Here is a 27,089-nt window from a genome sequence, read left to right as displayed (position 1 = left end):
TGACTTTTTGAGACTCGAAAACTGGATTTCCCACAACAAACTGTTTTTAAACACTGACAAGACTGTAACAATGGTATTTGGGACCAAGACTAAATTTTTAAAGCATCCAGTGACCGAGCTCCAGATGCGAACCAACGCTAACACCACCCTAACCCCTGTCACTAGTTTTAAATACCTGGGCCTATGGGTTGACTCCCACTTAACATTTGGGATGTAAATTGATACCCTGACATACAAAACCTATGCCAAACTAGGTGTACTTTACAGGAACAAATCCTCCCTAAGTCTCCTGGTCAGAAAGCGTATCGCACAGCAGATGCTAATGCCAATTATCGACTATGGGGACATAGTATATGGCTCGGTACACCAAACCCACCTTAGCAAACTTGACACCCTATATAATTCTATATGCCATTTTGTTCTCCAATGCAACTACAACACACGTCACTGCGAAATGCTCAAAGAACTAGATTGGTCATCACTTCAGTCTAGGCGCAAAGTTCACCTTTCCTATCTTGCCTTGAAATTCTTTATGGGCAAGCTACCCAGCTACCTGAACAAGCTCCTCACCCCTACCACATACAGCACCTATCACCTGAGATCAGACTCCAAAAGACTGTTCATGGTCCCAAGGTTCAACAAAGTATCCAGACGCTCCTCCTTCTCTTACCATGCACCCCAAAACTGGAACAGCCTACCAGAGACTCCCACATCCACCACCAGTTTAAGTTCTTTCAAAACTATGGCTGTCTCACATTTTAATCTGGTCTGTAACTGTTTCATACGCCTATAATATACATCTTCTCTAACTGTGCATGCAATGTCTTGTATATAATGTATATCCTGTTCACTTATGTAATTATGAATTGTAACCATGTATTCTTTGTCATCATAACTGTGCCCAGGACATACTTGAAAACAAGAGGTAACTCTCAATGTATTACTTCCTGGCAAAACATTTTATAAATAAATACTCTTGCCCCCATCTATATGCGGTGAAGCCGCTTGCCTATTCTGGGCCCCCAGTCTATATGCGGTGAAGCCGCTTGCCTATTCTGGGCCCCCAGTCTATATGCGGTGAAGCCGCTTGCTCATTCTGGGCCCCCATCTATATGCGGTGAAGCCGCTTGCCTATTCTGGGCCCCCAGTCTATATGCGGTGAAGCCGCTTGCTCATTCTGGGCCCCCAGTCTATATGCGGTGAAGCCACTTGCCTATTCTGGGCTCCCAGTCTATATGCGGTGAAGCCGCTTGCCTATTCTGGGCCCCCAGTCTATATGCGGTGAAGCCGCTTGCCTATTCTGGGCCCCCAGTCTATATGCGGTGAAGCCGCTTGCTCATTCTGGGCCCCCAGTCTATATGCGGTGAAGCCGCTTGCCTATTCTGGGCCCCCAGTCTATATGCGGTGAAGCCGCTTGCCTATTCTGGGCCCCCAGTCTATATGCGGTGAAGCCACTTGCCTATTCTGGGCTCCCAGTCTATATGCGGTGAAGCCACTTGCCTATTCTGGGCCCCCAGTCTATATGCGGTGAAGCCGCTTGCCTATTCTGGGCCCCCAGTCTATATGCGGTGAAGCCGCTTGCCTATTCTGGGCCCCCAGTCTATATGCGGTGAAGCCGCTTGCCTATTCTGGGCCCCCAGTCTATATGCGGTGAAGCCGCTTGCCTATTCTGGGCCCCCAGTCTATATGCGGTGAAGCCGCTTGCCTATTCTGGGCTCCCAGTCTATATGCGGTGAAGCCACTTGCCTATTCTGGGCTCCCAGTCTATATGCGGTGAAGCCGCTTGCCTATTCTGGGCTCCCAGTCTATATGCGGTGAAGCCACTTGCCTATTCTGGGCTCCCAGTCTATATGCGGTGAAGCCGCTTGCCTATTCTGGGCTCCCAGTCTATATGCAGTGAAGCCACTTGCCTATTCTGGGCTCCCAGTCTATATGCGGTGAAGCCACTTGCCTATTCTGGGCTCCCAGTCTATATGCGGTGAAGCCGCTTGCCTATTCTGGAGAACAGATCAGCTCCATTCAAATGACTCGGCAGAGAAGCAGTTTCTCAGCATATCGAAGGTCATTAGAACCAGCCCTCTGTGTCTTGTATTGGTGTTTAAAATACAATGTACAGGCGGTCCTCGGTTATCCAACGGAATCCTTTCTGGAAGTGTTGGATAATGAAACCGTTGTAAAGTGAGTCCCATGTTAATCAATGGCGGTGAGCGTTGAATAACAGCGATGCTCAAACTGGGGGGCGGGAGAATTTCTAGTGGGGCGCAGGCAGTTACAGGGGCCCCGCGCTCTTCCCCACGGCATTTAAATTAAATGCCTGGGGAGGCGTGAGGCCTCTGTAACTCACTTACCTGCTGCCAGCCGGGTCTTCGGCGATGCGTCGCCATGGCAACGTGATGTCAAATGATGCGGTGGGGTCACGTAACGTCACATGACCCGCGACTTCGTGTGATGTCACATGACCCACTACGTCATTTGACACGGAGACATTGGGAGGGGGGGGGGGGGGCGCGAGCGCTGCTGCTCCCAGGAAGGGGGCCGCAGCTCAAAAAGTTTGCGCACCGCTGGGATAACGCATTCAGGCGTTGGATAACGGCCCTTAGAGTTGCATTGTAAAGCGTTGGATATGCCATTCGCTGTAACGTGAAACGTTGGATAACGAGGACCACCTGTATTATATCTGAAAGCTTTAAATACACGTCTGTGGTGTGGTTACCTCGACATGTTGATGCTGCAAAGCGTAATTATAAGAGTGGGTAATTTGTGTTGGTCGCCCTCCTAGGCTCCCTGCAGTAATTACTTTTGTATACAGACTTTCTGGAGCTTTGGCTGTTTCCTGGTATGTAATAAACACCAGCGGATTTCTGACTGAGAAAGTAAAAAACAATACTGCTAACAGCTGGAATAAGGCAGCCCTACAAAAAGTTAAACTCTCTGCTGCCAGCACCAGCAACACATTGCTCTGCAGGGTGTTAAACAAGCATCAACTAAATACTTCACTTCCATTTCATTTGTAGCAGTTGCTTATTTTCTGTATGCAGGTGCAAACTGATTTGTTAGTACAGGGGCGGCCAACTCTAGTCCTCAAGGGCCACCAACAGGTCAGGTTTTCAGGACATCCTTGCTTCAGCCCAGGTAGCTCAGTCGCTGACCAAGACACTTGTGCTGAAGCAGGGATATCCTGAAAATCTGACCTGTTGGTGGCCCATGAGGACTGGGAGTTGGCCAGTCCTGTTAGAGCAATATGAAAACAAAATAGAAAATGTCAAAAGACTATAGCCTTTTTTAGGCTACAACTTAAAAAAACAAAAACAAATCATGTACATCGTCTGTCCTAGGGCTACAAGAAAAATACCTTTGCACCCCCAGCGTTTATTATTAATTCAAAAATCTTATCGCGAGCCTTGGGGGTTAGAGGTTACCCCTAGTTCCCGTGCACCATATAATTCATTCTGCATATGTCCTTGGTTGTGGAGTGCTACCCAGCACACATACTTATACTTTTTATATCTCAAGCCTTGTTCCGATTTCCTGATGGAGGATATCATAACACTATATTTTTAAAAAACGCAGCCACGTGTGATAAGATGTGTGATTCAGCGATACACGGCCCTACATTGTGGTCTGACGGGCTTCTCCACTAGTGATTTAGGTCAGTGGGAACTTGGTAAAGATATTTATGGGTTTATTTACCATGGCAGTTTGGGCCCAAAACGCAGGCAGAGTATTATTTTCATTTTGTGATGGTCGGAAGTGTATCAAAGTCTTCCAGACGCAAAACTGGATCAGAAATCCCCCTCCCCGCCCCCCAAATAAAACAACAGCCTCCATCTCAGGGGGGTCACGTAGGAAAGAGTCATGGTCTGACCTATTAATAAAAAAGGTGCTATACAATATCACAGGACTTATTTCTTTAATAAATAAGGTGCAGTTTTCTTGCTCTGCTTTTGCTGCCAAGAGAGATTAATAAATTAACTCTTAGGGGGAAATCTTTCACCGAGCTTTGCGCATCAGCTCACGATTTACAGCAGGAGTTAGGGAGGAGTTACACGATGCACAGCGTATAATAAGCAGCACATTATCTGCCTGCGTGCTCCCCGCTATAGAAATCTGTGACAGGCGCGAGAAACGTCAGCACGTTTGTTACATACGACACAAAGTAGTGCAGTAGGGCGTTTCCTGTGTGCTCATACACCCCCTTAATCTGTACAATGACCATCATATGTATATACAGATACATACACAAAAGACAGAGGGCACGCAAAGAAAGCAGGGAGGGCTACAGAGGTATAAAAACAACGTCTGTAAAACAAAACAAAACCTGGAAAACGTTGTGCTAAAAGGCTCTGGGCCTGAGAGATATTCCAGCATTTATATAGGAGGAATGGAGATCCGAGAGAGAAGGGGCGGTGAGGAAGAAGATGATAGAGCAGACACAGCTGGGTCCAGTGTAGTGTGAAGTGGATACAGTTATAAGGATCAGGTGCAAAAAACTAATGAGTGCAGCGAGTGTGTGAGGGTGACAGGCGGGGGCAGGGAGGCTCGGCGCGGGTGCAACAGGCAGGGAGGCTCGTTGTTGTGACAGGCAGGGGCAGGGACGCTCGGTGCGGGGGCGACAGGCGGGGGCAGGGAGGATCGTGCAGGGGAGGCCCGGTGCGGGGGCAGGGGAGGCCCGGTGCGGGGGCAGGGAGGCTCGGTGCAGAGACGACAGGCAGGGCAGGGAGGCTCGGTGCGGGGGCAGGGAGGCTCTGTGCAGAGACGACAGGCGGGGCAGGGAGGTTCGGTGCGGGGGCAGGGAGGCTCGGTGCGGGGGCAGGGAGGCTCGTGCGGGGGCAGGGAGGCTCGGCGCAGGGGCAGGGAGGTTCGGTGCGGGGGCAGGGAGGCTCGGTGCGGGGGCAGGGAGGTTCGGTGCGGGGGCAGGGAAGCTCTGTGCAGAGACGACAGGCGGGGCAGGGAGGTTCGGTGCGGGGGCAGGGAGGCTCGGTGCGGGGGCAGGGAGGCTCGTGCGGGGGCAGGGAGGCTCGGCGCAGGGGCAGGGAGGTTCGGTGCGGGGGCAGGGAGGCTCGGTGCGGGGGCAGGGAGGCTCGGTGCGGGGGCAGGGAGGCTCGGTGCGGGGGCAGGGAGGCTCGGTGCGGGGGCAGGGAGGCTCGGTGCGGGGGCAGGGAGGCTCGGCGCGGGGGCAGGGAGGTTCGGTGCGGGGGCAGGGAGGCTCGGTGCGGGGGCAGGGAGGCTCGGTGCGGGGGCAGGGAGGCTCGGTGCGGGGGTAGGGAGGCTCGGCGCAGGGGCAGAGAGGCGGGGCAGGGAGGCTCGGTGAGGGGGCAGGGAGGCTCGGTGCGGGGGCAGGGAGGTTCGGTGCGGGGGCAGGGAGGCAGGGCAGGGAGGCTCGGTGCGGGGGCGACAGGCAGGGCAGGGAGGCTCGATGCGGGGGTAGGGAGGCTCGGTGCGGTGGTAGGGAGGCAGGGCAGGGAGGCTCGGTGCGGGGGCGACAGGCGGGGCAGGGAGGCTCGGTGCGGGGGCGACAGGCGGGGCAGGGAGGCTCGGTGCGGGGGCGACAGGCGGGGCAGGGAGGCTCGGTGCGGGGGCGACAGGCGGGGCAGGGAGGCTCGGTAGGTGGGGGGCAGAGAGGATCAGTGCAGGGGTAGTGAGGCTCGGTGCGGGGGCGACAGGCGGGGCAGTGAGGCTCGGTAGGTGGGGGGCAGAGAGGATCGGTGCAGGGGTAGTGAGGCTCGGTGCGGGGGCGACAGGCGGGGCAGGGAGGCTCGGTTGGTGGGGGACAGAGAGGATCGGTGCAGGGGAGGCTCAGTGCGGTGGCAGTGAGGCTTGATGTTGGAATGTCACATAGGTAGACTGAGTGATGGGTAATGGGGTACAATGAGATACCATTGTAAAGAATGAAATGTTAGACTTTGGAAGTCATAAGCCAAGGTTGGGTGAAGTTTGAGTTGGTGCTGTGCTGATATGTGAAGTAGGGGGGAGGGATGCAGAATGCATGGGGACCCACTCAGAAGCGGGCAAAGGTTGCGTCAATCTGACGCACGGAAGGCAAGGCTAGCATGATTTTGCGCCTGTACTGGGGATCTTTCTGCAGGGGATTCCTCTCCAGATACACCGTCTGCAGTCCACGCGCGCTGCTTAGCTCTTCTATGTCACCCCAGTTCTCCACCAAGTTATCATTCATCTGTGGGGGGAAAAGGGTGTAAAGTTAGAAGAATCCAAAAGAGATTATACCGATGAGCCCAGAGGGACACAAAAGCTACTGCACTGTCCTAAAGTGGTAGGTGGAAATGAAAGACAGGCAAACTCTACAACTATACCTACATAGTGCCTGTTTTCGGTGTTATATGACCCTTCTCTACCTACTTCTGTCAATGTCAGAGAGCAGGGGAGAGCTGGGCTGCTGCATTCATTTGTTGAAGCTCAGAACCTGCAGTTACCTGTAGCAGGTAAGTAATACCCTAGGCTACATCTGTACGAGTCATGCAATGCTCCCTGTGACGGATATTTACCATGGTGCTGCTGCCTTAGGCCGCGCGTATAGTGCCCGCGACGGGCGACGCTGCCCAAAAACAAATACATTGCCGCCGCCGCCGCGTGCGCTTATAGCAAGCACAACAGCGCCAATGCGACGGAGCGACGCCAAATTTGGAACCTGGGAATATTTGATTTTTCAAGGGCTGTCGCCTCATGTGACAGCCACTGAACAAATCAAATGCCCGGAAGCCCGTGACGCCGCCGCAAAGCGAAATATAACTTTCGCTAGCGGCGACGGGTGACGTCGCCCATCCCGTCGTCGCACTATACGCGCAGCCTCGGGATTGCAGCTGCATCCACCTGAGGTATGGAGGTGCAGCGTACACGCACTGGGAAGGTGAATATTTGCTATATCTGTACATCTAATATATGATAGGCCCGTCAGTAATATTGGGCACTCCCTCCCAATGACCTACCCAGAATTCCTGGAGCTCCGTCAGGTGTCTGATATTTTCGATTTTTTTGATCCTGTTGGAAGCGATGTCCAAAGTAGTGAGTTTATTCTGGAAATAGCAGAGCAAAAGCGCACAGCAACATTACATTCCAAGTCATACACCTGCCCCACTTCCACCCCAAAATACATTTCTGTGCTTAAACCCTCCTCTCCCGTTATATCCCTGAACCTCTTCCTATTTATACTCCAGTCCTGCCCGGCAGCCAATCAGCAGCTCACATTGTTGTCCAGCCCCTCCAGGACCTGGATGCCATTGTCACTGAGGTACAACTCACGCAGGTTCATCAGACTCTGCATGCCCTCAATCTTCGTCAGGCGATTACTCTGTGAGAGAGAGAGAGAGAGAGAGAGAGAGAGAGAGAGAGAGAGAGAGAGAGAGAGAGAGAGAGAGAGAGAGAGAGAGAGAGATGCAAACTCAAAAAGGGCTCAGTGAGTAAAGGCGCTAACTGATAACATTGACAGAGTTTGGAGCAGGGAACCTGCTCCTTGTGACCTTGGGCAAGTCACTTCATCTCCCTGTGCCTCAGACACCAAAAACAGATTGTGAGCTCCACGGGGCAGGGCTGTGTGTGTAGAAATCCTATGCGTTGCGTGCCACACGCTATACTGTAATTGTGATGCACTACATGAAATAAAGTTATTATTATTATTATTATTAAAACTCCACTACGACTGTATTAGTGTCTCCTTAAAATCGGTGTCCCCCATTCAGTGACACTGAATGGAGCATGGAGCACTATAGGCTTCCGCAGCTACAGTAGTAAGAATGCAACAAAGACCTCCCATGATGCTGGGAGCAGCACGAGATAGAACACAGATCCTATGCATTGTGCAGTATATACTGTAACATATATAGAGACTGTGTCTTCTGCCTTCCCGGGTATACTGAAAACTACAAGACAAATAAGTAGGCTGGTTACAGAGTAAGCCGTGTTGCCAATGTAGCTTAATTTCATCAATAAATTGTAGGTTGAAAAAGATTAAAGCAGAACTACATGCTGGTATGTACATACATACATTTTTTTTTTTACAGGACTGGCGCAGGGGGTCTCTGGAGCTGAGCTGTGTTAATTTCAGAGATACTTCCCTCCATAGGGTGTGCCGGTATCCCTGTGCAGTTTAAATGTCCCAGTTACGCTGGCCAATAGGAAGTCGCAAGGGATGATGTCACGGATTCTTATTGGCACGCGTGATGCGGGACATTTAAGCCGTCATTTCGTTAGGCACACAGTTCCCTGGCTGCAGAGATACGAGCACCCCCTGCACAAGCAGTATATTTGGAAGCAGGGGGTCTCCGGAGCATAAATTAAACACAGTTCAGTTTCGGAGACCCCCTGCTTCAGTCCTGTAATACATTTTATTTTAGCATGTAGTGCTTCTGTAAATGAGAGGACACTACTAAAAAAACGAGGTGGACTCCAAAATAATTTTATTTGACCACGGTTAAAACAGGGGCACAAAAAAAAAATCCATCGCGTTTCGCACTCAAAAGCGCTTTATCAAGGAGTGCAGCAATAAATTCTAGTCCAGTCCTAGTGAACAAGAATGGATTAAGATGGTCAGAAAACTAGGACTGGATTGAAATCTCACAATGACGGAGTCAGGTTGGCAATATGGTGTATGTGCAGAGAATGTGTGAAAAAGGACTTGTTAAGGATAGGAACGGAGTGGCTCTGCATTGTAAAGGTTAGAATCAGTGTAAAATAGGTGAAAAAATAAGTAGTTATCAATGTGGCGCTTAAATATAATCAGTGATATTAAAATGAAATATACAAAAACCTTGCAATTAACATACAATAATGTGAAAGTGACCAATGCACTCAGATTAAAATATGCAGCTCAAACCCTAATATTAGATTGTCCTCGCAATCCAAATGAAAGTTGTACAGTAGAAATCCAGGTGTGTTTGGGGAGCGCAGATATGTAAAAGACAAAAAACACTCACATGGTGTTGGTAGGTAAAACAGCAAATTGATCAACGCGTTTCTCCTCTGCTGAGGTTTCATCAGGAGTCAGCAGAGGAGAAACGCGTTGAGTGTATCCTGTATCCTGTACCAAGAGGGAGGCTGATTGCAGCGCGACCTGTTGTCTGTCCAAACACGGCACCCGTCGTCTGACATCACCCGGGGATTCCACCGGAACAGACACAGACGGGAAGAGCGATCAGCCGAGAGAGCGGATGGGGGGTACTGTTCCAGCCACGAAGCTTCTGTTTGCCGGCGTGGATCATTTTATGATCAATTTGCTGTTTTACCTACCAGCACCATGTGAGTGTGTTTTACCATATTTTTAAGATAAAGCTTTTACTTTCGGATCGCACTATGGTTGGTTCTCTTGCTTCATTATAGAAATAAGGAATTTATCTGTATGGAGAAGCCAGGCACGATGCCATAAAGATACCTTTATATACACCACACAAGAGAGACTTGTGAGTATACACTTCACCAGAATCTGAAGAAAAGCATCACTTTAATTTAACACAGACATATTGCACTATATTTTGTGTGTTTTTTGTCTTTTACATATCTGCGCTCCCCAAACACACCTGGATTTCTAGTATCAGTGTAAACTTGCAATGCTGTTTCCAGTGAGGGTATGTTTAACAGGACATATTTACACACACCATAAAGGTGCCCCGAGTAATAGCACTGCTTAGTAAATATGGCCATAACCATGCTTCTGTGGGGGAGAACATTTGACAGTGAAGGAGGGAGTTACCTGCACACTCAGCACAGTGAGGTTACTCAGCGTTTCCATGTTCTGCACTTTAGTGATCTTGTTTTTACCTAGATACAGGCAGTCGAGATCCCGCAGAGCTTCCAGATTCTCAATCACCTGCAGAAGGTCCCAAGTTAGCATTGTAGGCTCCCTGCCAGCCACAGCTCCCTACATCCCCACTTCCAAAGGTGGCACACCCCTCAAACTGCATCAGGAACAGCTATCCAAAAACATCCAGCACAACTAAACAGTAACTTATATACACCTTGATAAAGAGTCACAGCTTGAAACACGTAGGTGCGTTTTTTTTTTATCCTTTGGCTATTCATACAAGCCATTAAATAAACTGATTTTTAAGGGAGTTACCCCTTGATCAAATTTTTTCATGGCTTTTTGGTTGTGCTCAGGTTTTTTTTTTTTTAAACCTTTTACCTCTTGCCAATTTCCAACTCCACCTATCTTAAGATAATGTTATAATTCATGACGAGAGTCAAGACAGAGTAACACTGCTCAAGGAGTTAACATTAGTATAATGGTCACAAGTAGTGAGAGAGAAGCGGTTTCATTTGCCCAATTACCACTGCGCAGTAGCAGAGGGGCCGTTTTTGGTTGTGCTGCCCAAGTGAACTCTTTTCTAGAGATCAGTGATACTCGTTACCGACGCTCTATTCCAGTGCGCTGTATTTGCTTATAATTAACCTGTCTGCCATATCCCTGAACACCTGTCACCTGTTAAAAGGAGATATCCAACCCACAGGCACTTGCAAACCTCCAAACTCACCCGCACTCGGTTAGAGCCCAATTCCAACACCTTGAGCTGCGTTAGGGAGCCGAGGCTCTCAATGCGGCCGATCTTGTTATTCACCAGGTAGAGACGGCGGAGCGGAGACAAGGTCTCCAGTCCCTCGATGCGCCTCAGGTGGTTGAACGACAGGTCCAGGATTCTGCAGGTAAAAGGAGAATGTGTGAGGACAGTGTTAGAGTCCGAGTGGGAGCAAGGGGTACAGTCCAATTGGTTTTCACTGGTCCGGGATCATTTTAGGAGTCAGGAGACTAGGTGATGGGAATAGGGTGGGTAAAGGTGCAATCCCATGTAGCTAGCCAGACAATATACTTTTGTAATGAAGTCAAATTGGCTTCCCTGAACAAATCCAACTGTGCTTATAGCAAAGATTTGTCTGCTTTCATTTTTTGGGAAATTAATTACAAGCTGAATTTCTTAAGGAACTGTTTGTCAATCAGAGTTTCTTTACTTTTAGCCTACCCAGTGCTCATCAGACCATCAATAAAGATAGAGTGAGAGGGATATAGTGGAGATCTTCCTGTGCAAACCCTTGTCGAACACACTGCCATTTGCCAGAGAAAACCATGTATTTGTCACAATAACTCTGTGCCCAGGACATACTTAAAAACCAGAGGTAAGTCTCAATGTATTACTTCCTGGTAAAACATTTTTATAAATAATAATAATAATAATAGCTTGTTCTTGTATAGCGCTGCTACTTTTACGTATCGCTTTACAGAGACATTTTACAGGCACAGGTCCCTGCCCCGTGGAGCTTACAATCTATGTTTTTGGTGCCTGAGGCACAGGGAGATAAAGTGACTTGCCCAAGATCACAAGGAGCCAACACCGGGAATTGAACCTGGTTCCCCTGCTCCAAACTCAGTGCCAGTCAGTGTCTTTACTCACTGAGCCGCTCCTTCCTTAGAATTAACCCCCTTCCGAGCCTCAGCTCACTGTGTTTACAAACCAACGTTGAAAAAGGATTTCCAAAACTTATAGGTGTCAGACTCTGGTAGCAAAAAGGAATCGCTCAAATGCAACGCCTTCAACATATCACTGGCGACTTCCGGGAGGCGGGTCCTGAAGGTGGCAGCTTTACATTAGTCCTCGGCCTGGTGCTCCAATTCCTCAGTCAGGCTGCCACTAGGGTAGATTGTAGATTTACCAGTGATTTTGAGATCTGTTTAGCACGCTGACCTGGTGCGCCGATTTTCCACCCCATTCTATGCAACATTCATTTCAACAAGTGGCCCGTGTCCGGTTGCGGCCTTTGTGGGAGGTGTGCTTGCCAAAGACGGGTTAACGCGTTTGACAGCCACGCGGGTTACATCTGCCCCTGTGTGGCTTCATTCCAATCAGACTGCTTGAATGGTTCTACCTTTGAAGGCAGATCAAACCTTCCTTCGGTCTTTGATCAGGTCGCATACCGGGAACCCTTGAGGACCCGTGCACTGTTTGCACTCTGTCTGCAACATGGCTGATATTGTCACCCAAATGGTCTACAAGGTGTCTGTCGGCCTGTTTTTATATAGCGCCATTAATGGACATAGCCCTTCACAGCAGTAATACACGTGACATGATAATACAAATAACCATAATGGGGTCCGCCCTTCAGAAATAAAAGTAACATTAGGAAAACGATTCCCTGTCCCAAAGAGCTTACAATCTAATTGGTAAGTAGGAAGAATGTACAAAGACAGTAGGAAGGCGCTCTGGTAAGTGCATCTGCAAGGGGCCATGGTCAATGTATGAGGTGTATAGTCACGGTTACACAAGGTTTTACTCTCCTCAGAGGAGCTCATTTTGCCTGAAGAACAAATGGCCCAAAATCAGCTCAAAGCAGCTGAACCTGGGTCAGTTCCTGTTTGGGATCAAAGGTCCGTGGAGCTCAGAGAAAACTACAGTGAATAATGCAGAAGAGACCTACAGCTTTAACCCAACCAACTTAAATGAAGAGCTCAATAGGAACCTGTATCTATCCAACTCAAGTCTTCATGGCCTTGCAGTAAAACAATGATGGTCACCATGTCTGGAAAAGCCATGGATGCATAAGGCGGCAAAACATTTACATATACTGAGTCCCAAAAGGGACTGGGCCTGCAATGAAAAATAACTGACGGACGGGGCAATTCCCCAGAGAAATTTCCATCACCTCGGATTTTTGGAAAGCCTAAAAAATGCAGATATCTTGACTACAAGCTTCTCTTTTCACGCACTGCTCTAGTAACACTTTCAAAAAGGGGGATATTTCCTGACGTGACGGGACCAGAGATAATCTACAAGCTGCAATCACTCATCCAGGATCTTATTGGGGTTCACGTTGCAGACCCTACAAGCTTTGATTTAATCAATAAGGAACATTTTAGTGGGAAGGACGTGCTAGAATTATACCTCTTCCGGCGATATAAGCTCCCTGTTATATTTGTTGCTGTTCTCTGAACCTAGCTGTGCTGTTTAATGTAATAATTTTACGTAATGTAACATATCTGAGATGTTGTACTGTATATAACAAAAACTGTAACAATCGTTACTAGTTCTGTCACATTATTTAGTGGAAATATTCATATACATGCTCAACTCCTCACTCTTTTTATTGAGAGGTAGATACTTAATAAATCTGCAATATAGTCCAAGAAAGACTATTTTTGCCCTAATTTTTTCATTGTCTTCAGTCCTCTCTCATAACGGCCCGTGTACATGTTAGTTTGATCGTTTTAAGTTGTGTTAACCAAAATGGGGGAGGAAGGGGGAGAGGGCTTCCCAGCTTACTTCTTTATTTACAAAGTTCACAACAAATCTCTAGACTTTTGCATTTGTTAACTGCATGTGGGTGTTTGTGAAACGGTATATCATTGCTGTAACATTGAGAAGCCGTGAATAAAGAATACAAACTAATTAAGCACGCTGCCTAGGAGTCACACTCGACTCTCCTCTCACATTCAAAAAGGTAGCCATAACCTGTAGTTTTTTTCCTCCGTAATATTACAAAGATACGTCCATTCCTATGTTGCTCGACTGCTAAAACTCTGACTCAGGCCCTCATTCTCTCTCGTCTCGATTACTATAACCTCCTGCTGTCCGGCCTTCCTGCCTCTCACCTGTCTCCCCTACAATCTATCCTAAACGCTGCTGCCAGAATCATTCTACTCTTTCCTAAATCTGTCTCAGCGTCTCCCCTGCTGAAATCCCTCACCTGGCTTCCTATCAAATCCCGAATCACACACTCAATTCTCCTCCTCACTTTTAAAGCTTTACACTCTTCTGCCCCTCCTTACATCTCAGCCCTAATTTCTCGCTATACACCATCCCGACTCTTGTGTTATGCTCAAGGATGTCTTCTCTCTACCCCTTCTGTAACCAAAGCCCTCTCCCGCCTTAAACCTCACACATGGACGGCCCCACACCTCTGGAATGCCCGTAACCTCAATATCTGAGTAGCACCCTCTAAGACCCACCTTAAATCACACCTGCTTAACGATGCATATGAGTAGCTCCATGGCTGAAAATTCACACCTCATACATAAACCTTGGCCCCTTGCAGATGCGCTTACCAGAACACCCTCCTACTGTCTCTGTACATTCTTCCTACCAATTAGATTGTAAGCTCTTCATAGCATGGACTCCTTTTCCTACATGTTACTTTGTCTAAAGCACTTCTTTCCTTTGTTAATTTGTATTATTTATTTACAAATAAATAACAAGATTACACAAGCGCTCCTCAAATTAAAACTAAGCAGCCAATGTGGATCTGACTTACTACAATCTAGGTTCCTAAGACTTGGTGCCCCAGCAATTGCCAAACCAATTGCGTCCATAGTCAACTCTATCCTGTCTGCAGGCCATATCCCTAAGACCTGGAAAGTTGACAGAGTTGTCCCAATCTTCAAAAGTGGGGACAAAAACACTGTCTCAAACTACAGGCCAATCTCCCTTCTCCCAATCCTATCCAAAGTCATGGGAAAATGTGTCCACTCCCAGTTAAGCGATTACTATACCAAGACAAATTTCCCTAGCCAATTCCAAACTGGCTTTCGCCCCAAACACTCCACCGTAACTACCCTGCTAAAAGTCTGCAATGAAATCCAGTGTGGAATGCAACATGGTCAACTCACTGGTGCAATATTCCTTGCAAAGGCTTTTGACACAGTTGATCATGCTATCCTGCTTACAGTAAACTCCAGAGCTCTGGAATAGGGAAACATGCTTTAAACTGGTTTCAGTCCTACCCATCAGGTAGATCCCAACATGTGTCCATTTCAGGCTCTAACTCCAACCCCCTGGATATCACCTGTGGTGTCCCACAAGGCTCTGTTCTGGGGCCCCTACTCTTCTCAGTGTTCATTAATGATCTTCCCACAGCTTGTAAGGAAGCCTCAATACACATGTATGCAGATGACACAATCCTGTATGCACACAGCCATAGCCTCTCTGACCTTCAACACTTCAGTCTGACTTTTTGAGACTCGAAAACTGGATTTCCCAAAACAAACTGTTTTTAAACACAGACAAGACTGTAACAATGGTATTTGGGACCAAGATTACATTTTTAAAGCTTCCAGTGACTGAGCTCCAGATCAGAACCAACGCTAACACCACCCTAACTCCTGTTACTAGTTTTAAATACCTGGACATGTGGTTTGACTCCCACTTAACATTCGGAATGCACATTGATACCCTGACATCCAAACTAGGTGTACTTTACAGCAGGCCTGCACAACATACGGCCCGCCGGCCCCTGGCCTCTCTGTGCGGCCCGCGATGACTCCAGCCAGGCGCCAGTTAATTAAATAAATTTTTTAAAAAGTTTAAAGAAATGGCGGCGATTCCCCCCTCTCTCCCCCGGGTTTTGCGGTGCGCGAGTGCGCGGGGGCAGCAGCATGAGGAGGATGCGGCAGCCGTGAGTATTTTTTTTTTCAATAGCTGGATGCCGGGGTGCGGGGCTTTAGAGTAGAAGGGATTGGTTGGAGGTCAGAGCATGCCGGGGGCAGAGTTTAGTACCGGGGAGAGGATGTGCTGAGCTAAGGTAGGTGTGTGTGTGTGTTTGGTGTAAAGGGGGGGGGGGGAGTGCAAAGCGGGCTGCTGCATGTGAAAAACGGGCTTCTGCAGGGGGGTGGGTGGGAGTGAAAAACGGGCTGCTGCAGGGGTGGGTGGGAGTGAAAAACGGGCTGCTGCAGGTGTGGGTGGGAGTGAAAAACGGGCTGCTGCATGGGTGGGGGTATAAAACGGGCTGCTGGTGGGGGGGGCAAACGGAGTGGTGTGGTGGGGGGAGAAGGGATGGGGAGAAGGGGTGGGGGGGAGAGAGAGGAGGCAGAAGGGAGAGAGAGGGGGGGGAAAGGGAGAGAGGGGGGGCAGAAGTGAGAGAGGGGGGGGAGAAGGGAGAGAGAGGGGGGGAGAAGGGAGAGAGAGGGGGGAGAAGGGAGAGAGAGGGGGGGAGAAGTGAGAGAGAGGGGGGGAGAAAGGAGAGAGAGGGGGGGAGAAGGGAGAGAGAGGGGGGAGAAGGGAGAGAGAGGGGGGGAGAAGGGAGAGAGAGGGGGGAGAAGGGAGAGAGAGGGTGGGAGAAGGGAGAGAGAGAGCGGGGGACAAGGGAGAGGGGGGGAGAAGGGAGAGAGAGGGGGGAGAAGGGAGAGAGAGGGTGGGAGAAGGGAGAGAGAGAGCGGGGGACAAGGGAGAGAGAGGGGGGGAGAAGGGAGAGAGAGGGTGGGTGAAGGGAGAGGGAGGGGTGAGGTATGAGGGGGAGATGTAATGTTTTTTTCTGTATCACAATAAGAAAACAGTTAAGTAAAAGTTGCGCGGTAAAATATATTTTTTTGTGGTAGGTGCGCTATGGGTTCGGGGGGGGGCTGCTCCTTTCATTTGTCCCGGGCCCCATGATTTCTGTTGGCGGCCATGTGGGTGATGTGAGGTGCAGGGGGGGAAAGGGTAATGGGTGATGGGAGGTGCAGGGGGAGGGTGATGGGTGATTTGAGGTGCAAGGGGAGAGTGATGTGAGGTGCAAGGGGGAGAGTGATGTGAGGTGCAAGGGGGGAGAGGGATGTGAGGTGCAAGGGGGGAGAGGGATGTGAGGTGCAAGGGGGGAGAGGGATGTGAGGTGCAAGGGGGGAGAGGGATGTGAGGTGCAAGGGGGGAGAGGGATGTGAGGTGCATGGGGGGAGAGGGATGTGAGGTGCATGGGGGGAGAGGGATGTGAGGTGCAAGGGGGGAGAGGGATGTGAGGTGCAAGGGGGGAGAGGGATGTGAGGTGCAAGGGGGGAGAGGGATGTGAGGTGCAAGGGGGGAGAGGGATGTGAGGTGCAAGGGGGGTATGATGTGTGCTGTGCAGGGGGGTATTGTGTGTTTGATATGGAAGGAGAGTATTGTTTGTGGGTGAGGGGGAGAGATGGGGGTATGAGATAGATGGGGAGTATCGCAAAGGTTGATAGTGAGGGGTTCTGGGGGAGATATGAGGATGATTATGGGGGGTGCTGGGGGAGATATGATGATGATGATGATTTTACCCGTGCGCCCCAATTTTTTTTTCCTTGGAGCAGTTAGGCCCTTCTCACTTTACGAGTTGTGCAGGCCTGCTTTACAGGAACAAATCCTCCCTAAGCCTGCTGGTCAGAAAGGGTATCGCACAGCAGAGGCTAATGCCAATTATAGACTATGGAGATCTAGTATATGGCTCAGCACCCCAAACCCACCTTAGCAAACTTGACACCTTCTACAATTCAATTTGTCGTTTCGTTCTTCAATGCAACTACAACACACATCACTGCGAAATGCTCAAAGAACTAGATTGGTCATCACTCGAATCTAGGCGCAAAGTTCACCTTTCCTGTCTTGCCTTCAAATACTTTCTGGGCAAGCTACCCAGCTATCTGAACAAACTCCTCACCCCTACCACATGCAGCACTTATCTGAGATCTGACTCCAAAAGACTGTTCATGGTCCCAAGGCTCAACAAAGTATCCGGCCGTTCCTCCTTCTCTTACCGTGCACCCCAAAACTGGAACAGTCTGCCCGGAGACTCTCACAGCCACCGCCAGTTTAAGTTCTTTCAAAACTAAGGCTGTCTCACATTTTAATCTGGTCTGTAACTGTTACATAAGCCTATAATATACATCTTCTCTAACTGTGCATGCAATGTCTTGTATATAATGTATACGCTGTTCATTTATGTAACTGTATTTTTAACCATGTATTTGTCATATTAACTCTGTAACTCTCAATGCATTACTTTCTGATATAAATTATTTATAAAATGTTCTATGATTGTCACGTGTATTACTGCTGTGAAGTGCCATGTACATTAATAGCGCTATATAAAGACATACATACAACAATATATCACTAGCATTAGGTCACCTTGGTCGTAGAAGGGATTGGAGCTTTAAGGAGCACAAGAGGGGTTGTGTGTTTAATTGCTGGGAAGAGAGGATGAGGTTCGTGGGGAGACAGTCTGTTTGTCAGTTAGCAGTCTTGTGTCAGAATCATGGGAAGAGAGAGGAAAAGGTTGTTGTTTGTATGAGAGAGCAGGGTGTCTGGTCCCCTGCATGGAGGTACAAGGTGCAGAAGCTGATTGGAAGCAGGTGGAGATGCCATCCTTTTTGGGGTGACTCACTGGAGCTGACTCAGGCTCTCCAGGTTCTGGATTTTTCGGATCTGATTGTCATACAGGTCCAACTCGGTCAATGTCACCAACTCCTCCAAGTTCTCAATCAGCTTTATTAGGTTCTGACGCAGGCACAGGGTCTACAGGGGGTAGAGGCAGTGAGAGGGGGCAGGTTAGAGGGGAAGTTGTGGAGGAAGGACTGAAAGGGCCAAAAGAGAGGGGCAAGACAGACAAGCGAGTAGCAGGGAGAGAAAAGGGGAACAAAGGAAACACAGCGGTAGACTGACTTAAGTTACAAAGAAATGCACTCGTTAGGAGAAGCAAGTACTCCTGCTTTCAATGCCTTATGCCTGGGACATAGTGAATTGAAGCTCGCTGAGGTGGGCTGAGCCGCACTGAGCAGATGCACAAAGCCCATGCATCTGTCATCAGCGCGGCTATAGTTTCCCCCTCCGCATGCGCGCTGATGCGTGCGGAGGCTCTGAAACTTTGTCGAGACAGGCAAATTTCAAATTTGCCACTCGGGGAAGCTAACCCCGTCTCCCGCTCCGCCTCCTGGCAGGCCTCCGCTCCGCCTCTGCTCCGCCCCCGCCCCCTCGCCTGCCAGGACAGGAAAGAGCGCCATTTTGGAGCAGGCGAGGCAGAGCAGGAGCGCGGCTCAGCGCTGTTTAATCCTCTATGTCCCAGGCCTTAAGCAAATAACTTCTAGGAGCGTGTTGAAGGTTGCTGCCGGCATCCTATTCTTTGTACCATTTCATGTTTTTGCAGAGCAATGTATCTTAAAGTTGAAGTGCCAACTTTCCCATCTGAGTTATATCCATGAGAGTGGGTGTGAGTTAGCATTGCAGCTTCCGTTCTGCACTGTGTGTTTGTATCTGTGACTGTCGCTGCCAGCACCACCCTGTATAGTGGGTATTATTGAAGAAGTGTAAAAGTTGGCATAATATCTTGCTGACACACTGCAGTGAGGGTTTGGGAGTGGGGAAGTTGGCACCATGGCTGTCACAACTCACCTTCACTTTCTTGAGCACCTCTAAGCCCTGGATCTTTCCTATCCGTAAATGGTTCAGGTCAACATCCTGAGGAAAGAAAAAGAAAGAGGAGAAGTAGGTAAAGGGGGCGAGAGAGCAGCAATGAGACACACAGAGAGAAAATACAGAACAGGGAGTGAGAACGATGGGCACGAATTAATGGGGAAAATATATTGATGGGAAGGTGGTCAAGGGATGTCACTCGGCAACATGGGGGAAGATGGGCAAGGGAAAGGAAGGGGGTGGGACCACAATAGTTAGAGGTATAAGGATTCATATTACCTCGGCTTCTGGGTCCAGGTTGATGGTCTCAATGTCCGCTGGCGTCACCAAATCTCCTTGAACACAAGGACGGCATTACACATATGGTGTCATGACACATGTACATGCGCACAAAGGCCCACATTCACTAAGCCGTGATGCTCCATAAGACCCCGTCCAGCTTTTTATGGCTACGCAAGTGAATGGGCTGCATTGTGTCTTTTGGCCTGGAAGGTGTCATATGGAGTAACACAACATCTTAGTAAATATGGCCTGTTATAGCCCATTCACTTAATTCCTTCAAGTGTCTTACTGCAGAGCTTTCATACTGGCTGCCTGCGAAGGGCCTTGATGTGGCCATTGGACTTTCAGCTGCCCAAGCAACTTGTATAAAATTAGCAAGAGCCAAGTGCTATTTTTCCCACTGAAACGCACTAAGTTAAAATTCTCATTCTCTCCCCCCTTCCCTCCCGCGGTGCACTGTGCATGCGTCCCTCGGTGGTCATAGAGACCAGATCGCAGCGAGATGGAAACTTACGCATGCGCATAGCAAATCAGTGGTGAAACAAAACCATCAGCATACATGGAATGACGCGGGAGTCCGAACAGGGCTAAGCTGCGAGTCTAGTCCTGAGAGCCAGCACAGTCACTGCATCTCCATCAGCTCCTTGGAAGCATATGCCGATGTCCATAATATGTTGCGCATGCGTCCCAATGTGGTAACATCCGTAGTCATGGTAACCAGGAGACCGTATGCACAGCGCAGGCATGTGCACGAGACCCGAAGACTAAAACAAAAGCGGACATAGGAGGTGGAGTGACGTGGAAAGACACCCCAAAGTTAAGGGGTGGGTGACGACAGGGAAAGGGAGTGCATAGGAAAAGGTAGCCATGTGTGATGAACATGCGATAAAGCAGTAATGGGGATCAGAACAGACAATGAATCAGTTAAATAAACTTTTCACAAAAAGCAACCAAGTTTGAAGTCTTCATTGAGTCCAAGTGGTGACATGGTCTTTAATTCAAAAATGAGCCTCGCTTCTTGTTGTAAGAGAAGTCTCTATTTCTATCACCTCCACGGGATGGAACCTGTACCCGTAGGATCAACATACACCTCAACGTAGCAAGAGAATGTCTATGTTGTTTGAAGTGCCTGGCTACAGGAAGGTACTTAAGGTCTGCATCCTCAGTGGCACTTAGTAGAGCCTATCTTATAGTAGAACAATGTATGCCAATGCATTTCTTTAGCATCCTTGTCGTCTTTCCGATGTAGTATAGCCCACATGGGTCTTTAATCAGGTACACTACAAATTTGGATTCACCGTTAAGGAAATGCCTAATTTTAAATCGGAATTCCACTATGAGGATGAGAAAATGTAGAACCCAGCTGAATAAAATTGGTAGTTGGTGCATCCGTGGCACCGATATGAGCCAGGCTTTCTGGCAAGCCACGTCTTGGTGGGAGCATATTTGTTGACGGGGTCCGAGTCAGTAAGCATATCTCTCACACTTGGCCCACGTCGTTAACAGAACAGAGGTGGTTCCTGAAACAGTTTCCCAATCCTATTGTCATTTGACAATATGCGCCAGTTTTTTTTATATACTTTCTTTGATGTAGATAGAGGCTGTACTAAACATACTGACAACATTGAAGCGATTTGTCACGGGATCTCTGACAAGAGGGTGTAAGAAGCGTGGACCTGTCCGTTTGCCTCACTTTAGAGAGAGCATCCTCGATATTCGATGAACAGTATCCCCTTTCATAGAAGCGCTTGGCCATTTGTAGCAGAGCTGATGGAAAAGTAGTGACTGCGCTGGCTCTCAGGACTAGACTCGCAGCTTAGCCCTGTTCTGCGTCCTGCGTCATTCCATGTATCCTGATGGTTGTAAGGAATCGGGGGAACATGTCCCCTGCAACGTGTTCCCTCCTTACCTAATGCTCCTGTCACCTCCTTGCCGCTTACAGAGTGTACGCACACACGGAGGCTGTCGACTCCACTGAGGCTGGTCCAACCCCTGCTCGCGTCACGCATCGCTCATGCGACGATCGTGCACCGCTCCCCAGCTGCGTGCAGTCCTGATTGCAGCAACAATCACCTGTCTACTGCACCCTCTGTCCAATTCCTGCTCCCACAGGGACCGCGCCTCTGCTCCGCCTCTCGCACCTACTGCTCCAGCCTTGCTATAAAAACCCTGCATGTTCAGTCACTCATTGCTCAGCATAACCCCTGTTCACAAATGTGGCTCTAATCCAGCAGTGTGGTGGTTAACTGCTGGTAGGCAATTAACTAACAAAACCTGCCTGATTAGATTGCTTAGAAAAGCCTGTCTTTTGAGACAGGAAGAGAGACTCCTTTGCTCACACCTGAGCTGAACTTGGAGACAGAGCAGAGATTCCTTAGTCCACAAGTGGACTGAACCAAGGAAGGGCAGATGTCTTGAGCGACAAGCTGACCACAAGACAAAGAGGAAAAGATTCTAACCTGGAGCCTGACATTTTTCTGTGCACACAAGGGTGCGGTTCCAGGAGAGCAGAGAAGCTTCCCCTACAGCAACCCTGCTAACAGATAAGACTTTTTCGTATAAGACTATTATCTAGGTTTGTGTATTGATAAATGTCTCCATGATTTGGGGCTGGTAAAGAGCCTAGCTAACCAACCCAGTCAGAGAGGGCTGAGCTACATGTGTAGATAGTCTCCAAAGCAGAGATAGGTTTTCTTTGTTTGGCTCACTATTTCGCTTATGTTGATTTTTGAAGTGAAACTTCTTTAGTGGCACCTCATTCGAACTGGGGCAAAAATGGATTGTGGAGACAGAAATGAAACGGATGTGACGTCAGTGCTGGCAGTTGAGGCCGGGCTGTGTTCTGGCTCAGCCCGACCCCAACACTGACATCCCAACCGCTCAAAAAATCAGATGCGGCGGCGATAGCCGCCGGCGCCGCTCCTGATGGCCGGCGCACCCCCCACACGGCTGCTGACATATGCGGCGGCGATAGCCGCCGGCGCCGCTCCTAACGGCCGCCGTTCCCCGTTTGCTGCCCGCTGCCATGCCGCGCATGCGCTATTGTGATGGCTAACTAATCCCTCCCCTCAGCCCCGGCCGCTCCAGCACATGCGTGCCGCCATTCCCCCCAGATGCATTGCTGCAGCGGCTCCCCGGGGGGCTGGAGGCCGCTGACCCGGCTGCCGGAGGAAGCCAACACCAATGGCTGCGGGGTCTGCGTGCTACACAATTGTGCTGCCATCAGGGGCGATTGAACGTCCGCCATTGCCGCTCCCATGCTGCGCATGCGCAGCAGTGATGGCGGCAGAAGAGCTGTTGGTGTTTGCTGTGCAAGGGAACGCGTCCCCCACAGCACCATCGGGCTGGAAGGGAAGGGGGGGATTTGCGGTTTGGAGGAGGAAGAGCGCCCCACACGCATTAAATAGACGCACCACATCTGCTTTACGCCAATCTTGTGGTACTGAGCCTGTGGAAATGTAGTCCTTGAATATTAAATATAATGGTTTGGCTATTACTGAGCTTAACTCCTTGAGAACTCTTGGATGTATGCCATGTGGGCCAGGTGCCTTATTTACTTTAATTTTTTCAAGTCGCTTATGAACTTCTTCCTCAGTTAACCAATTGTTCATTAATATGGAGGTTGTGGCTTCCTCCGGCTGCACTGCTATTGAACTTGATACTTCCCTGATAAACACAGAGGCAAAGAATTTGTTTAATACCCCTGCTTTTTCCTTATTTCCAATAATCTGCCTACCCATCTCACACTGAAAGTGTCCTATATTTTCTTTTCTCATTTTTTTGTTATTAAGGTACTTAAAGAACATTTTAGGGTTGACCTTACTTTCTATTGCAATCCTTTTTTCATTATCCATTTTTGCTAATTTGATTGCCCTTTTACATTTTTTGTTCCATTCCTTATAATTCTGATATGATGTCTCTGTCCCTTCTGACTTGAATCTAAACGCCTTTCTCTTCTTGTCCATTTCCTCCCCTACCTGTTTATTTAGCCACATTGGTTTTGACTTATTTCTTTTATACTTATTACCCAAGGGTATACACTGATAAGTGTGCTTTTCTAACAATGTTTTAAAGACTGCCCATTTATCTTCTACATTTTCCCTGCAAAAACATCATCCCATTGTATTACTACTAGATTTGACCTCAGTTTATTAAAATCTGCCTTTCCAAAGTTGAAGGTCTTTGTTGAACCCAAGTAATCTGTTTTTTGACCATGTTATGATCACTGTTACCCAAATGTTCCAGGACTTGAATATTTGTTATTACTTCTACATTGTTTGATATGACCAAATCCAGTATTGCCCCTCTCCTGGTTGGTTCCTCAATATGCATTCAGGAACTTATGGCGGACACAACGAGACTAAATATAACAGTGTAATCCTAAAAGTAAGAGAAATAATATCTGTCTCTACCTGCAAAATGGTGTTAACATAGAATAAACCGACTCTTTGTACTTTTCACACCCAAGTTCAACCAAGGCCTTTTGAAACCCCCAGATTTCTTAAAAGACATCACACGTTTGTATTTTAAACTCAAACTGTAGCTCATTAACCCCTTAAGCAACACAGGGATTAAAAATACCGAGTACCTCATGACATTATCATGACAGTGATGATAAACACCAATGCAAGTGAATGGACCGGAGATCAGCAATTGATCAGTTGGTTTTGTACCTTGGGGCTCCTCTCCATTCTGCTCCCCGCCATCTGGCACGTCCCGCTTCTCCTTCACTTCCTCATCAGCAGACTCATCAGATTCTCGTCGTCGGTCAACTGCAAAAGACCAGAGGCAATCTTTCACCCATCCATCCATGTAAGAGAGGACCCCACGACATCTCTACGCTCCAATAACACTCTGTTCCAAGATTCAGAAGAGCATCTCTTTCTCCACAAACCAAATCCTTCCCCGAAGTCTGAAGAGTATCTCTTCATCCTCCCTGAGTATCAACTTTCCCCCTAAACACCTGAAGCACTTCATTAAAGTAACCCCTTATTTTCCGGGAGACTTTCCCAACACATCTTCAATAAACTTCTCAGTTAAAAAGACTTGCGGAAAGGCTTACATAGAATCTGTACAATAACCAAGTACTTCAAAGACAATCATGCAGATCATATCCACCTAACAGAGTATGAGACCTTTAAAACCTTTGGTGACAGCACTATCCTCCCATGTTACCCCACCCTCTCCTATCATTACTTCCAAGTCTATTTATCTCTATCCCATTCCATGACTTCCATACTCTCATATATTCCTCTCTGTCCATCATGACTCCCCCTCTTGTCTACTCTCCTCAATCCACTCTCGCTCACCTTCATCCCATCTCAGGCACACTCTCCCATCTCAGGCACACTCTCCCATCTCAGGCACACTCTCCCATCTCAGGCACACTCTCCCATCATCCATAGAGACTTCAGCCGTGCGGAGGCTGAAGGAAAGCGGAGGCTGAGGGAAAGCGGAGGCTGAGGGAAAGCGGAGGCTTTCCCTGGCCTTAGTTCGCGCGCCGTCCGTGGGCGGGCCAGTGACGTCACAGAGCACTGCGCTCCCATGAGCACTTAAACAAAATTGTTGGCTACGCTTCCGCACACCTACGAAAGCGTGCGCGAGCCCCTGCTAAAGCCGCTCTGCCAAGCGTGAGCACGGGTCAGCGCTCATGCCCGCGGCCTACCCTCTCCCATCACATGCTTACTCATGCTTACCCTCTCCCATCACATGCTTACTCATGCTTACCTTCTCCCATCACATGCTTACCCTCTCCCATCACATGCTTACTCAAGCTTACCCTCTCCCATCACATGCTTACTCATGCTTACCTTCTCCCATCACATGCTTACCCTCTCCCATCACATGCTTACTCATGCTTACCCTCTCCCATCACATGCTTACTCACGCTTACCCTCTCCCATCACATGCTTACTCATGCTTACCCTCTCCCATTACATGCTTACTCATGCTTACCCTCTCCCATCACATGCTTACCCTCCCATCACATCCCTACAATGTCTTCTCGGCCTTCCCTCCTTCCTTTCTCCTTCCCATACTTGCTCTCTAACCCTCGCCATCATTACGCCGCCTCATCTCTGTGCTATCAGCAGTTGTATTATTACTCGGGAGTCACCCCCACTCCTCCACCTTCCGTCACCCTCCTGCTCCATGTGTACTATGCTGCCCCCTATCTCCCTTTCCCATTATTATCTCTGTTCCCCCATATCACCTATCTTCCATTACCTTCCATGTCTTGCACTTCCACCCCTTCATCCGCCATGTTTCTTGTATATCTAGTTTCCGGAAACCATACGCAGCAACCAACCGGCGGCGAAGGTCCCGGCCCGCCTCGACCAATGAGAGGCGGCGAAAGTCCCGGCCCACCTCGACCAATGAGAGGCGGCGAAGCTTTTCAAACGTCATGTAGTGATCTCGCTATTCATTGCTTTTAGACTCCAATCAATGCAGCGCCACAAACCCCCGTGTTCATTTTTATTAAGGTTTAGAGGTTGGGGAGGATGGATATATACACACACCCCTGAACATGAGCACGTTGCACTGTGAAGGATGCTGAGCATTTGTATACACTTGCAGCACCCACAAATCCTTCTTGCAGGAGAATTGCCACAGATTATGAAGCTTTTAATGGTACTTTGATTTCCTGTGTTTTTCTCAAAATGTATCTATATTTTTAAATCTCGGTTTTTATTCACGTTTTGGGTTACAGGGAATACAGCAAAAAGAAAGGGGAGAGAGTGAAGGGTATTCGGGGAACATGAATATTGCAATCGCGCAGAGATACATTCGCGGTGTTTTACTCAGAAACGTGAGTTGTGCGACAAGATACGCACCCTAAACATGTCATGTGAGGTTCAAAAAACAGAGTAGGAATGGGGGGGGGGGGGGGGTTAGCCTTTGATCGGCTAATCATAAAAAACAATACTGAGGGGAAGAGAGAGAAATATCCTTTTGTAACGTGCACTCCTAAATAAGCCGGTATACAGTGAGATGCTGGGCTATTAATTGTACCAGTTGGTATCACTTATGATGCAATGAGAGCCCGGGAGAAACAGCTGTCAGGCACAATTATATGAGGGTTAGGCCTCGGCCTGGGTACCGCTGAGCAGGCAGGCGCACTCACGCTGGGCGCGATGAAACACATTGATGCAATGTGTGTGGCCAGCGTGAGCAAGCGCATGCGCGGCGCTTACCTGCTTGGCGAGACAACCAAATTTGATTTGGCTGCTCGCTCATGCGTTACGTGAGTGGTTCCACTATGGGGGCGAACCAGCTCTGTGACGTAAAGGCCGCGCCCCCTGACATGCCCCCTCAAGCACGCAACTGGCTGGCCATGAAACGCCCAGCGCCTGACGTCACGGCGCTCGAGCGCCAGCGAGTGCTCTCCCACCCTGGCCGCAGCCAGCTGGGGTCATGGTGCCTTCGCCCTTGCGGAGGCTGGGAAGTGACCCGCGTGAAGCGAGTGCTTTCCCTGGCCATGGTGGACAGGCTGTGGGGGGCGTGCCTAGGGGCGTCACGGAGCTGGTTTGCCCTCATTGGGCAAACCGCTCACGTGACCAACCTGTCGCACCAAGAAATACGTTTCAACTGATTTCTTGCGCAACGCGCGCCCGTTTCCGCCCGCACGCCACATGGATGCAATCACAGCCTTAAGGCAGTCTGATCGCTCAGTGTGTGGCCGCCTCCGCACGGTCT

General features: G+C 49.0%; 1 protein-coding gene across 1 annotated transcript; it reads right to left on the bottom strand.

The window, feature by feature from the left end:
- Positions 1-3,893: 3,893 nt before the first annotated feature.
- PPP1R7 (protein phosphatase 1 regulatory subunit 7) lies at positions 3,894-25,731 on the bottom strand. Its single transcript, XM_075569551.1, has 10 exons — positions 25,620-25,731; positions 24,068-24,166; positions 19,392-19,447; positions 19,092-19,157; positions 18,088-18,218; positions 10,482-10,644; positions 9,701-9,817; positions 7,202-7,306; positions 6,945-7,031; positions 3,894-6,175 (listed from the first exon to the last, which is right to left on the bottom strand). The coding sequence occupies exons 1-10, from the start codon at positions 25,654-25,656 to the stop codon at positions 5,999-6,001; spliced, it is 1,038 nt and encodes a 345-aa protein (XP_075425666.1). The 5' UTR covers positions 25,657-25,731; the 3' UTR covers positions 3,894-5,998.
- Positions 25,732-27,089: the final 1,358 nt, after the last annotated feature.

Source organism: Ascaphus truei, chromosome 14 (genome assembly GCF_040206685.1).
Source record: "Ascaphus truei isolate aAscTru1 chromosome 14, aAscTru1.hap1, whole genome shotgun sequence".
NCBI lineage: Eukaryota > Metazoa > Chordata > Amphibia > Anura > Ascaphidae > Ascaphus > Ascaphus truei.
This window is presented reverse-complemented; position numbering and strand designations above follow the sequence as displayed.

What these genes read in the sequence shown, in the direction of transcription:
- PPP1R7 (XM_075569551.1), bottom strand. Translation starts at nt 25,656, where the DNA reads ATGGCGGATGAAGGGGTGGAAGTGCAAGACATGGAAG. An exon ending in AGGTGCTCAAGAAAGTGAAG is followed by an intron (nt 18,219 to 19,091) that starts GTGAGTTGTGAC and finishes TACCCCCTGTAG; the next exon opens with ACCCTGTGCCTGCGTCAGAA. An exon ending in CGGAGCTCCAGGAATTCTGG is followed by an intron (nt 6,176 to 6,944) that starts GTAGGTCATTGG and finishes TTCCCCCCACAG; the next exon opens with ATGAATGATAACTTGGTGGA.